This window comes from Hylaeus anthracinus, unplaced genomic scaffold (assembly GCF_026225885.1).
Source record: "Hylaeus anthracinus isolate JK02 unplaced genomic scaffold, UHH_iyHylAnth1.0_haploid 12002, whole genome shotgun sequence".
NCBI classification, from domain to species: Eukaryota; Metazoa; Arthropoda; class Insecta; order Hymenoptera; family Colletidae; genus Hylaeus; species Hylaeus anthracinus.
In genome coordinates this window covers 11,425,868-11,440,032 of record NW_026534349.1, presented here as the reverse complement: position 1 = coordinate 11,440,032, position 14,165 = coordinate 11,425,868, and the positions used below count along the sequence as shown (strand labels likewise).

Below are 14,165 nucleotides of genomic sequence, written 5' to 3'. Positions count from 1 at the left end.
ACTTTTCCACCTTAAAATTGTGTCATTCCCTCGAAACATATCTAAGAGTACATATCTAAGTACATGTCTTTATTGAACGAGGCAAGTGGAATATTTAAAATTATAAAGAAGCATCAAAAATATGTTCTGTGGCATCTTGTGAAGCTTTGTCTACCTTCCACAAAATTATACAAAGTTATTTAGAAATTGCCAGAAAAGCATCAATAAAAAAAGTTTGAAGAACATAAGTGAAATTGACCGACTAGGTAGTTTTAGTGTTAAAAAAACAAAATCTTGGAGCTTCTTATATGTAAAAACATTTGCTATCAAATTGTTCGAGTAACACCGACGCTTAATTGTATCAGTCCCATCGCTACTGCATACGCGTGCACCGATCGTAATTAAGAGCCGATCTTTCTTCCGCCCGCGATCTCTTTTCCATCTGGTTGCGTGCAATTTCATGTGCGCTCGAAAACCGTTCGCATCCGCGTGCAAAGACGTTGCACGCCTAAGGTAAAAACCATGTAAATACACGCCGTCCACATGTACGAAGACGTGTAACGGATGTTTCAAGATCTAGGGCGTGGAGATTTATAAAATGCGAGACGACGAACCATGCTACCGAAGGCCTGGATTGAACAGAGAAAGCGGGTGTGACTACAAGCACTCGAGGGAAGAAATTTATCGCGGGGTGGCGATGCTTTCCTCTTAACCGCGAGAGATCATGTTCGGGGCCAAAGATATCGCTAAATGCTAGGCAACGGGACTTTAAATGCCTGAATCGTTTAACCGAAGATTTTAATTACCGGCTATTGGTATCTGATTCCGGTGTGTTGGTGTCGGTGTCTAGTTCGCTATCAAAGCATCGAACAACGATAGTATCGTTAACGGGTTAATGTTGCTCTGAACTTGGGAAATTTTATCTGAATTGCGAATAAGAGATAATAATTGGAAATAATATTTTACTCGTTGATTTTCTGCAAAATTATTTGGAAATAACCGAGATATCGATTACTTTATATAATACATATCGAAAATAAACTTTGAATAGTGTTGCTAGTCACACGATGAAAAAGTATTTCGCTTAGATTATTAAATATTCTGTATTGCGTTGATTGTAAATTCATAATTTATTCAAATACATGAGAACGTATGAAAATACGTCATGGTTATAGAAAATACCAGTGAGGATACCTATTCATAGTTTCTTTTTCTTGGAACTATTACCATTTTAATGACTCGACTAGATTTGCAACATCTTCTATTAGAGTTAATTCGTATATCCATATACTGACTGATCGAGATAAGTAAGTCACGTTTTGGTCGACGAAACAAAATCGGTTATTGGACTTGACGGAGGTCGTACGATCCACCCAGGAAGACGAGGGCTCGCATTGGAAACGGTTCGTTGGGTCATACGTCAAAAAAGAACCAAAGGGAGGATTAGGCTCGCCTGTTCGAATCGTTAGGGGTTTGTTTCTAATTGGCGCTAAATAATCATTTTTTCCCCCGGCGAGTCTGCCAATCCTACTGTCCACGAGTTTCTTCGAACAAACCCATTACTGTACGACAATATTCGCACTGGCAATCAGCATGTCGGTGCGAGAGCACAACGGTTCCGTTTGCAGGGGCTTCATTATGCGGCACGTCGACGACGTCGACGACGTCTTCTGCGGTCGCTAACGAGAAGACGCGTCTCCGACCGGGACAGTAACGTATACGGGACATGTTCCAACCATCAATGTGCCAGACACCACTACCTATTGACGACTGAACGACAACTGGTAATAAACGAATTGTATGGAGGCCACCACTCACAAGTACAACTGCAACAGCGGCAACAGATTTTCATAGATTAATTGGAGATTTTTTGCTGAAATTATACCGAGTTGTTAAGTTTGTGACTTGTGCAAGGAAAAACATTAACTCCATTGTAAATCCGTATAAAAAATTAATTATATTTTATCGTCATTGATATCTATTGTTAATGCCAGTCAATTTTTTTGCAGAATGGAATTGACAAATGGATATTAAAATGAGAAGAAGTAATATAAAATAATGGGGAATAGATTTTCGATTAAACTGATCAGTCTGAAGACTTACTAGAGCTAGAAGACTAAGAAAAATTTCTCCCTAGAGCGTCAGCGTTCTGAACTCCTAAGAAGATGAAGACTCGACAGGCCAATTCAGTAACAAGATTGATAAAGTAACGTGAAACAAGTGAGGGAACCATTAAGCATGTTTGTTTTGAAAACACGCGATATTTAACTTCGATAACCGAAATGAATCCATATAGGCGATTGGTCCGAAAGCATCGTAAAGCGATTCGACTTCGCAAAGAAATGACTGATTGTCCGTGAAATGTCTGCACCTTCCGGCGGAACTAATGCTTCCGTGAACCCGTTTAATTGCTTGTTGCGCTAAAACAAACAGCCCTCCGGGGCTTCTGACGATTCGCCACGAGGGAATGAGCCGAGAGAAGCTGCTGCAGGCCTATCGGTTTATTGAGCTCTCCTGGCTCTCGTTACCCTTCGGTGGAAATAGTTGCGGAGCGCCATAAGCTCGTCTTCTCACGAGAACGAGTCAAACCGTCTCGTAGGTATTCGCAAATAACACGTTTCGAAGGGCTCCGAAGGTTCTGCAAACATCGCGCGCACCTCTATTATTCTGTTCCGCGGTTCTGCATTTCCTTCAAATTTGTCTTCACGGATCCTGATATTTTCTGCAAACGCTTCCTGCATCGTCTCCCACCTTATGTAGGTTAATTGTGCTCCGATAATACTCGCATTTCATTCTTTATCGCGTAATGCGATCGATTGAGCACGGAATAAAAATCCCCATTAACTCGTCGAAGACGAAGAGGGTTATATGCTTATTCAGATTCAAAATCAGTATCGATAGCATGTTTCTTTTTTATCATTAATCTATGTTGTTGTTCTATTATTCAATTTTTTGAGGTGGGTTAAAAAATATTCTATGGATATACAGCTATCCAACCCACCTAAACTGAAGTAGTAAGAGGATTTCACCACCTTTAGGATATAAATTGGTATGTTAACACTTTATCGACCGACTGATTTAGAAAGAGTCTGCACCATAGAAAGAAACTTTCTACATTTGCATATAAGACACCGAGTGCATACTATTACAAGATATATCGAAATTCATTTGTTTCCTCGAATCGAGTATTGTAAGTAGACTACTGACAACACAGTTAACAGGATGTGGTAGGCAAACACTGAAATTAAAAATCGTATGAATAGACTTCCGGTAGATAAAGTGTTAATTGCAGTGAAATTACGTACGCGACAAATGTTGGTCTTTTCGGTCAATTTCTGAACCTAACATTTAAGATGGTTCAAGAAGTTGTACAACCATTTCTAATAGCAATCTATTCGAATAAAGATACTTCTTAAGAACATTCTTTTGTCGACTTCTTCAAGGTGTTAAAATCAATGTTTTATCCATTTTCAAATTTGTAAAAAGGAATTCCTACTACTAAAATTTTCATAAATTATAGTATGTATAAAACATCAAACTTTTTTATCGAATTGTTATGTTCTAGAATGTCTAATTCTTGGGTGAGTAAATAACATGTATTTTTGTTATAAAACCATTAGGTTGCTGATAATATACGAGTAAAAGTACGTCGCCATAAAAAGCTAAGCAAACATTTCTAACCCACTTAACCCCGAAGAGTTGAGCTTAGCTCGTCCATGCCCTAGACATCCCTCTCAAGAAAGCACGGCGAATGTTGGGCGTTCCGCGAACTCCTCCGCGTGAATTTCGCGTAGCCACCCACGACAAGAGAAACACCGAAGCGTCGGTATATGTCAAGTACAGCGCGGCGCGCTCAATCGGGACCGATGTCGCATCGCATAGGCGGCATCCGCTGACAAACAGGTCGAAGATAATTAGAGCAGCTTATTGCTAGGCGAAAGAAGTGGTAGGAGAAGGTGAGCGTTTGCTGCGGCCGAGGCAGCCCGGCCACCGTCAAGAGACAAGTGGTGGAAACGAATATTGTTCGCGGACAAGGTGCACGGGAGAAAGAACGTGGCGGAGAGAAAGAACGGCAGACGTCCGCACTTGAATCTATGCGGATGCTGGAGGGAGGGGAAAGACAGGGGAGAGTGAGACGAAGCGAAACGAGGAACAAAGTCAGAGAGAACAACCCGGCGCGGGAGACGAAGCTACGTGCGCGGAGAAGGACGAAGAGGGCAGCACGTCGACGTCCCCGATGGAAAGAGAGAGGAGTGGAAGTGCAAGAGAACCGATTACCCGCGGCGGGAGCCGAGGGGTCTACGAGGGGCCAGATCTGCGGCGCATGCGCGGCAGGCGTGGGAAAGCGCGCTCACGTTCAGACGGTCTCCCCCTCTCTCTCTTTCTCTCTTTCTCTCATCCAGCCCTTCTCCCCTATTTCTTTCTCGCTTTCTCGCCCTCTCTCCAACACCTCTCTTCGTTTCCCGCGCTATCTCGCGCTCTCTCGCCCGTGGGTCCAAGCTTGTCTCTCATTCTCCCTCGCGAGGTGTCTGGGCGAGGATCGCCGATCACGGCCGAGTGCGCACGATCCAAGGCCCCGCGGGCATGAAGTTAGTTTATTCGTTCAGGGGTGCTCAATATCTGGGTGATCGTCAATGCAAATATGGAGAGGATGTCGTTGGCGAAATAAGCTCGTGCGTGTACGAATGTAACACAATGGTGGGAAAAATGGAATCAGTGATGACGATTACTCATCGAATGATCAGTGACCACGATCATTCAATAATTAGATGCGATTTGCTGTGAAGAATTGCAAATTATTCGTTTGTTATTGCAGGTTACGAATGTACCTTCAACTATAAACGATATATTCAACATTGCTATAGTGTGAACAAGCTATATTACTGGAATATTGTTAAATGCGATGTAACGCCACTTTTGTATGATTACGTCTACAATAGTTATGAAATAAAGATGAAAGGAATAAGCATATTGACCTTTCCAATACTGTAAAAAGAGAACCTAAGGTAGTCCGGCAGAAACCTAAATAATTTCTAAATGTGTACCTTATGATTTCAGATGCTCTTTACTGGTAAGGTACAGGTAAGTTGGAAACAGGCTAAAAATGGTTAGATTTTTCCGTTCAGTATATGTAACATTTTTTGTCATGACGTTTTCAAGTTCGGACGAAGAAAACGTTGGCATGTCAACGTTTAAATGATTCCAACGATAGTTCAATATTAAATACCAGTTGTGAGAGCAACATAGAATAAAATAATACTTATTACACGCAACCTCTGTTGTACTTTCATCCATCCTATTACTCGGGTATATAACAAGTAACTCCCTATCATAGTCAAAGAATTTCAATTTAAAAAAAAGAAAAAGCTTGTCTTGCGATGCGATGTGAGGATCCGGAACCCGTAAGCCGGCCCTGGCCTGCTCACGTGCTCGTGTTTATACTTGGTCACTCGTCTCGTTGAATGGAGAATAGGTAAGGACATCAAGGAAATAGCCAGACCAAGGTAATTGGTAAGTAAATTAGACTCGATGATATATATCGTTTAGTCATTAATAGTATACTGATCGCCGTGCAGAAATGGAAAAAAGCTGAAGTACACAGTAGCCGATGAACGCTGACGATAGAGCGTCGTGTACCGCGACTAGCGCGAGTAAATTGTACGTCTACGTGCGTACTTCCTTACCAGAATTTTATTCCAATAATAGATGACGAAAATAGCTAACGTATACTGGGACGTTTGTTACGATGTATCAACTGTATTATCAGAAAGAAATTGCTGAAGGCCCTATTTATCGAAGAGCAATTATAATTGATCTATCTATATCATTTCGTTTGTTTACTGTGAAATACTTCATCCCAGAATTAATACTTTTAATCGAGGAGTAATGGATGAGGATTAATTCAACGAAATTGTTATTTACACAGCGTAGAATTTTGCTCATCACTGTTCGCAAAAAGAAAGGACGAAAAAGAAAGGGTATTTTGACAGCGTGCGGCAAACCTTCGTCATCCTCTGTCGATCGCGTCGCGTACTCCACGGGATCCATTCGCTCAAGGAACAAAGGCCCTCGCGTTCCGACCAAAGACGAGTAGAATTCTTATCTAGCTGAAGATTCGAATAACGAGTAAAAGGTAGGCTACGTGGCAAATACTATTGCATCTTGAATTCATTCTTAAGTCTTCTGGCATTAAAACGTTAGCCGATTAAGATGGGTTCATTTTTTCATAATTTACATAATATATAGTACATAAATTGTTGCACCATTTTCACTATATATACTTTATTCTTATTCCATGACTTTAGATTTGTATTAGTAGAAAATTAGTTCTATGTAATTACAGAGGATTCAGTCGTAACTGTTTATATATAAAAAGTTATTTAATAACAATAAATGTATATATATACATATGTTACTTGCAGCTTAATTTTTCAAATATAAGCCTTTAGAATGAAATTATATTACATATCGAACGAATATTTCTCATAAGTCAATTCGATCGAACAAGCATCGCGAATGGATCCTCACGCGTTGTTTTTATTTGTCGTTTGCCGTTCGGATAAAATTCTGCCCCGTCTCTGATGCCGACACGGCAATTCATCTTCTCGCGAACCAGACTGTTTCTCTAATTTCAGTCGCGCAACATCCCCAGGGTTGATCGAATTTTTACATTCAGATAGTCGGTCGGCCGTGCAAGTCTATCTAAATCATTCGATGTAACGCGCGTCGGACAGATAACTTCGCAGAACGAACGTAGAACATTTCCCGACAGAACAGATGGCAATGATTGCTGCTAATGGTACCCATCAATTCGCGGCGTGCTCGAGCACTTAGAAGCCGCTACATGTACACATTGAAGGAACCACAGGAAGATTCGTGACATTGAAATACGACAAAAGTGGGCAATTCGGTCCTGATTTCTCGTGGGAAGACGCTTAAACTTGACAACTGTGTTTCTTCTACATTCGAGAACAAAGAGGAGCAGAAAACAAGTGATGTTTTAAATTTACACAGTTAGCACTCAAACGTTGGAAATGAATTTCAAAAAACTTTTAATTATATTGTCCAATAAGAATAAAAAATAAATTTTCTAGGAGTTTATACTCATTGTCGTGCGTGTAAATAGTATTACACATAAAAGTAGGTTGCCATTTATTGAACGAAGTTTCAGATGAATCTCATTTGTCTAAGTATATTACCTTTATTTTCGCTTATTATTATTTCACCGACTGTGTCACTACAGGTAGCTTTTGTGAATTTAATGTAGAAACAATGAATGACAAGATGTTACCTTCAAAAGCAAGAAATAATTAAGAATATATACATCAGGAAATTTATTTTCCGTATTTCTAAATAAAATCTCATAAATAAGAAAACTTATTTTCAATTTCCTTTCCCAGTTTCGATATCAATCTGTAATGTTATTACTACGTTTGAACTTTGCAAAATAAAAATTCATTATAAATTTCACACACCAATAGTGAGGAAGCAACACCACATGAGGTGACTTGACTCCACACCTAAATTCTCTCAAGAAAATATAGATTACATATTAGCAATAGAATAACCTCAATGGACAAGGGTAGTAAGTGCCTCCATATCCCAATTTTAGTACTGTAAGGATCGCTTGATACAAGAATACTGTTCGGTACCTCAGGCCACTATTCAAGAGAATATATTCTCGGCAACGAAGAACCTAAGTCACAGATACGAGCTACAATTAGTCCCCTGTCCACGGTGTCACGCTGACCACATCCCTTTAAGCAAGGGTAAAACATTCCGCATGACATGCAAACGTACAGTAACCGTAATACGAGCGCGTTTGTACGGCACAAATATCTTGTACTTGCTATACGAACAACCGCGACCCTTTCGGTAGCCATTCGGGGTTTAAGCTATTTTTTCAAAGGAACCGTCAAACCGTGCACGCTACAAACGCGCACGCCCGTACAATAGCACGCCGTGACTCGAAGGGGATGCGTGCATGTCGTCATCCATCATCCTGCATATGTTGCTCCGTTCGACGAACCCTTCCTCGTGCGATACAGGTCTACAAGGGCGACGGAAAAAAGTTCCCTGAATAACGGTTACAGATGCCCAACAGAAAAAAGCTTTCTCCGGGACTTTTACCCAAAGTTTTCCCTAACTAACTCACGAAAACGGAAAAAAACACCCGAGACCCATAGCTTTTGTACGAAACGTCATAAATATCATGAACCGGAAGTTCGTGAAACAGAGGTTTTGAACAACTGGAAAGTAACACGAAGGGAACGAGAAGATTTAATAATGGGAAAGGGTTTATTCTTTGTTTTGTTGGGAATCTTAGGTAGAGTGAACGAATGGTCATTTTTTCTTTGGAGTCTTCGGAACGTGGTTGCGTTTTTGAAATGTAAAGAACAGCATAAACATACTTTGGAGTTTCTAATAAAGGGAGTAATTTATTTACAGTGGTGACAAATTTCTATCCTGTAGAACGTATTCGATCAAACCAAGTTCGAGTTTCGGAATCTTTTGATATGAATTTAAATTCCGTCAGATTTGATGTATTTATGAAAGTGAAACAATGTTACAGGGAACAAAAATCGGTACATCTCTGCTCATGGTGAATGGAAACATAAGCATACAGATAACACTAGACTCTTTTATGTAGATAATGCCGCGGGAACGAAAGGATAATCTTGTCTGTAATACGAATCAAAAACAATAAAATTACATTCGTATTTGTTTCATACACGATCCATTCTGATATCTGAATTTTTCGTTTTCTTAATTTCCAACCATATAACAAGTAAAGAAAGCGCGAAAAGCAACGAATAATTAAAAAAACGTAAATTGCTACATGTTCGTTTACTCGTTAACTATAATTCAAATAAAATAATATCCGTCGCAGTGATTTAAATGCATATTGCAGAAACTCCCATCGATTTATCAAAGCAATATTTCCTTACTTATAACAAAAACAATTCCATCCTACGGATCGATAGCGGGGCCGACCAAGAGGAGAACATCGAAATGGAACAACAATATTATTTTTCTGTTCGAGCAAACCCTTCCTTCGACGAGAGGTGCTTGGATACAAAATCTATACGGGTCACGTGCCGGCACACGTGACCTGTCCACGCGCGATGCATTCGAACGCACGCGTAAGCGCATCCACGTAAACATGTAACTGTGCAAGTGCATATCCCTCGTGCAAGTAGATCTATGCGTGCGCAATGCCGCGGGGACGCGCGTGTATATCTTTACGAGACGCGTAAATACGCGAGTGTGCGTGTGCGAACGTGATCATACGGGAGATGATTTCCGGTCCATTGTGCAGAATCCTTCGACCGTTAGCGGCAGCTTTAACTCACCATATTGTCAAGTGGCGCTGGCCAAATTTGTTATTGTATTGGATTATGGTTATTTTATACGCCCGCTTCGGAGACCGATGAAACATCCACCACCACTATGACTGTACAGCGTACGTAGTCATTATTTTGATATTCCTTAGAGGCATTCGAGAACCGATGCTATGAATTTATAAGTATAGCAAAACCTATTCTTCTGAAAAACTGAAAGCTGCATTAGTAAGACACCTTATTTCATGTAACCATGATGCATTTTTAATATAATTTCTACAATATTTGTTGCGTAGTTTCAATTGAATATAACGTTTTAAGGACTATTGTTTTGTACACACTTTTATAGGAGCTCGTCGAGATTAACTGAACTGCATGGTTAATTGGTTTTCCGCATCGTTCTTGACATGCGTCATCGGAATCTATTAGATGTTTCAACTTGTAACAATTAGATATTTACAGACATAGGAAGATAGCCTCCTGGACTGTGTATAACGTGTTATTAATGCCTGTGACTATTAGTGCACTAGTGAATCATCCAGAGAACAAAAGATGTCTCTTCAGACTAGTAATGCAGTACTCAATTATTCGAGTCGCGAACGTTTATCTAGGTATATCTTTCTGTTTTGACGTATTAACTTTTATTTCAGTTGTTCTTTTTTTAATTGTTAAAGATTCACATTTTTTCCCGACATTTAAGGTAAAAAAAATTACAAATTGGTAAAAGATAGGAAAAGTAGAGCATTTGATTATAAGTGTAATATAGATAATTGAAGTGTAGTGTCTTATTAATTAATTTTTTTGTTTGCAACATCAAGCTTCGTTTTTGAAAAGTTTATAGCAAAATCGTAAAGGGTCGTACGTAGGCCGTTTACCCTAAGAGTTCAACGCCTCCCTTTATATATTCGTTAAATTTCAAATCGACATTGAAATATCTCGAATAAAAGATGCCACAAGAAAAAATAACGCAATTCCAAGCAGGAAACAACGAGTACTTTTTATCGGTTGAAATTAAAATTCAAAAGTCCACTCGATACCGAAGTGTTCATAAATAAGCTCGCGGTGGGCAAGGTTCTAAATAATCATAAAAAGTGACAAAACGTCAAAGCGTTTCCAAAATGGAGGACTGATACTCCCCTTGTCGTAATAGGAGACGAGGAAGAAGTAAATCTTCAATATTTTCACACTGGCACACGTTTTGGTAGCAAGGCTCTAAATAATCGTAAAAAAACGGCCAAACGTTCGAATACTTCTTCGATCGAAGGATCGTATATCTCTCGGTGGATATTACCGATTCCCAAATTTTCCGAAACCTGCTACCATTTGCATAATCGTGGGCAGGGCGAGAAGAGGGTCACGGTGAATCGACGGAGGTGTCGAGCTGACTGATACAAAAGTGAAACCTACGAGGGTTCCGAGATAAAGGTAATTTAGATGCGTCGCTGGGTCACGACTGGCGACTATTACAGCTATTACCGGATCCCAGCCCATCTCGTTCCATCTCATTCCGTACCATCCCACGCCATTCTGATGGTATTACGTTCTATCGATGCGAGTCCAAGCGTCATTTCGCGCGATCGAATCGTGCGGTCAATCGCGATCGGAGACACATCGATTCCCCCCTTCGGAAAACAAAAAATAACTACATAATTATTGGCAAACTGATCCCGCTAGGTCAACCTACTTTTACCTTCCAGTCAAGTTCTATCGGTCTACTGTTTAATGTAATGTTTGCGAAACACGAGCACACGAGACGACCGTTGTCAAGGCACCGAGACGATTATTTATCTAATTTTTTAGGATACTTGGAGGAACTGCACAAGAAAAATATTGTTAGAGAGGGTAGTATTAGATACGGTGGTATGAATAGTTAAACAGATTAAAGTAAGTAGGAAACTTGATGCTTCGTTTCATTTTTTGGAAGTCACTTCGGAATTATTCACTAAATAAATGCTGTTAACGATCAAATAAGATGGCAACGATAAATGTATCATCGTTTTCCTCCACTTCTCTGATCTTCCTTGGACTAACACCCCTTTCTTTGTATTTATGGTATATTTATCTTAGAAAGGCGCAGAATAAATTTCCACACCTAATAGTAACGAATGACTCAGTTGTTTAAGCGATGACAATTTTGTCTCAAACGAGCTATTATTTATGTCATGTTTGGTTAGTTTGGAGTTTACTAAATTATCACGCAAAGCAAATTTACTAATCAGTTGTCAAGCGATAATAATTTTGTCTCGAACAAGCTATTATATTGTATATCGTACGATAAGTTGATTTGGAATTTACTGAATTATCATGTAAAAACAAATTTATTAAATTAATATACCGAAAGATCTGACTATCCCTTTCCAGTACAAAAAACTCGTTTATCTTTTACTCGTTGCGCGAGATTTTTATCTAAATTTTTCCCCATCTCGGATAATAACCATGGTCGTCGTTCGTGGAGCAGCTGAATCCACTCGGTTGGCGCGCAATCGCGTGACACGCAACGTCAAACGATGCCTACGCTGTGAAGCGGCAGGGCCAGGATACGACAACGCGTAATTGCAATAATGAGAATGATGGAATATATGCACTTACTTGCAATGCGACTCGCCGCGTGGCGATGACACGCACACTCCTCCGTTCTTGCAGGGGCTCGGCGAACACGACACAAAACCTGCAACAGTCATAAAAACGTAACGGATTAGTTACTGCAGAACCGATACATTAACATTTATTTACTAAACATTCGTTAAATGACGACCTTGGTCATACCACTCTTACAGTATTTCGAATGACCGAATGCATTAACGCATTGTATCTTCCAAGGAACGTTAATTCGGCTAGATTTTAGTTTCAAGACAACTATTTCCCATCGTACGGTGCTCTTTTGAGCAACGGAAAAATAAACTCGGTCTCTACAGAGCAAGGAAAGGAACCTCCTGCTTCGCAAGGTTCGTCGAAAATGTGCTACTTCCGCTCCGTAGGCGAGCAGAATTCGAAAGAAGAGGCGCAACCTGACGTTCGTTTATCGAGTCAGCAATTAAAACCCAGTTGGAGAACGCTGGAGGCGGGTTACGGTGAATCCCAAGGGAACCTTTGACACGCCGTGCAAAGTGAACTTTCGTGTATCCCCCTTAAAGAATACGGAGAGATAAGGATAGAACGAGGGACAGAAAATGGAGGCACCTTTAAGGGAGTGAAAATATCGGAGATCCTTACCTTATTACCTTACCGCTTCGGGTGTAAACTCGACCAAGGGCAGGGGATCGACGAAACCACCCGCGCACATCCTGCTCGAGCATTGCCGGAACCTTGGCTTGAATAAATTCACACGAGTCGAACGCCTGCACGTGCGTCACTTGCACGTGCAAGACAGAGAAGTCTCGCGTAAAACAAGGGACCTTTGCTAATATAACACCGGTCGAAAAAAGTCAGGGGTCTATGCGCGTTGTACACAGTAAACGCATTTAATTTTCTGCTTGTTTACGTTGTGTTTCCTTCTTTGTTCTATTCCCTACTCGATTTTTATTTGGTACGCGCTTAATGTTTTATTCATTATTTGTTAAGAGAAAAAAGAAACGAGGCTCTGGGCATCTCATCGGGTAGCACAAGTCTTAGGTGGGAACAAAACAAGTTCATGGAGATCGATATTAATTCAATTAATCGAAGAAAATGAAAGTGTATGTGTAAGAAGAAAAATGTAATAGAATGTTGGAAATGAATAGAATTGGAACATTGACTTTCACACTAAAACTACCAACTCCCAACTTATATTCCTTATGCACGGTACAATTGATATATATGTACCTAGTTACATTTTAATCATAAAATACCACTCTGGAACTCGATGAATCCCACTTACTTTCCCCAATTTATATATTTTCCTCGAGACACTATAAATTGAAAATTACAACCGTGAATTCGTAACACAACATTCGAAAATGGCTAATTTTGTTCTCAGAAAATAAATTTAGTTCTCTACGAGTGAACAGAAAACACTCCTGATGTGAAATCTTCACAGACAAAAGGATAAAATCAAATTAACAGAAAACCTTGATAATTAAATCATGCGATCCGATGCAATTATACAGCTCATGCTGCACTCGATAAACGCCTCCTACGTCTCTCGTTCTGTGCAAACTCCCGACTTTGTATGCATTTGTATATCTTACAGCATTAACGTAATCACTTTCGTCGGGATCATTAACGTCGATCCTCGAATAACATTCGTGTTATATCACACACTCGGAGAACGTGTAGTTAAAGTTCGATTGATGCGATCTGTGCAACGTAAAGTACATCAAGCAGTTAATGCGCATGCATACACGCATGCCAGCGCGGGTATAATAACGTAGCAAATAACTGCTTAACATAGACAGAGAGGAAAGCAACAAGACCAGCTCGGTGTACTTATGTTTTATCAGAGCACTCCGAGCCGGAGCCCTCCGTGTTGTCTACCTAACCTTTGATCACGAATTCCTACACGATGTAAAAGCTCTTTTTCATTCATCATTATTATGTAACACGATATTACGGTTTTATATGTAATTCATAATGAATATTCTATACAGACGTTACCACATCTGGAATAGTTCATCGATAGTAGAAATTGAAAATATATTTCTCTATATATACAAAGAAATTTTCAGAGATGAAGCTTCATTATACTTGCAATTATTCTTGAATTGTTCGTGTTACTAATCCTTTGGTTTATATTCGTGGGTAAGTTTATACGTATAGTAAACAAAGGATAATTATTTTACAGGCTGAAAGACGCTATTATTAACTTTAAATTTCGACTTTTCGTTTCGGAGGTATCCTCAGAATTTAAAAATATTATAATTCCAAAGA

At 39.8% G+C, this 14,165-nt stretch overlaps 1 protein-coding gene across 1 annotated transcript in view; it reads right to left on the bottom strand.

Annotated features, from left to right (window-relative positions):
- The window catches only part of LOC128891840 (neurogenic locus Notch protein), a 355,943-nt gene that overhangs the window by 283,475 nt on the left and 58,303 nt on the right, over window positions 1-14,165 (bottom strand). Inside the window, exon 2 of the mRNA XM_054151691.1 lies at window positions 11,910-11,988. Coding sequence (XP_054007666.1) covers window positions 11,910-11,988 — 79 coding nt within the window. The remainder of the gene's footprint in view (window positions 1-11,909; window positions 11,989-14,165) is intronic.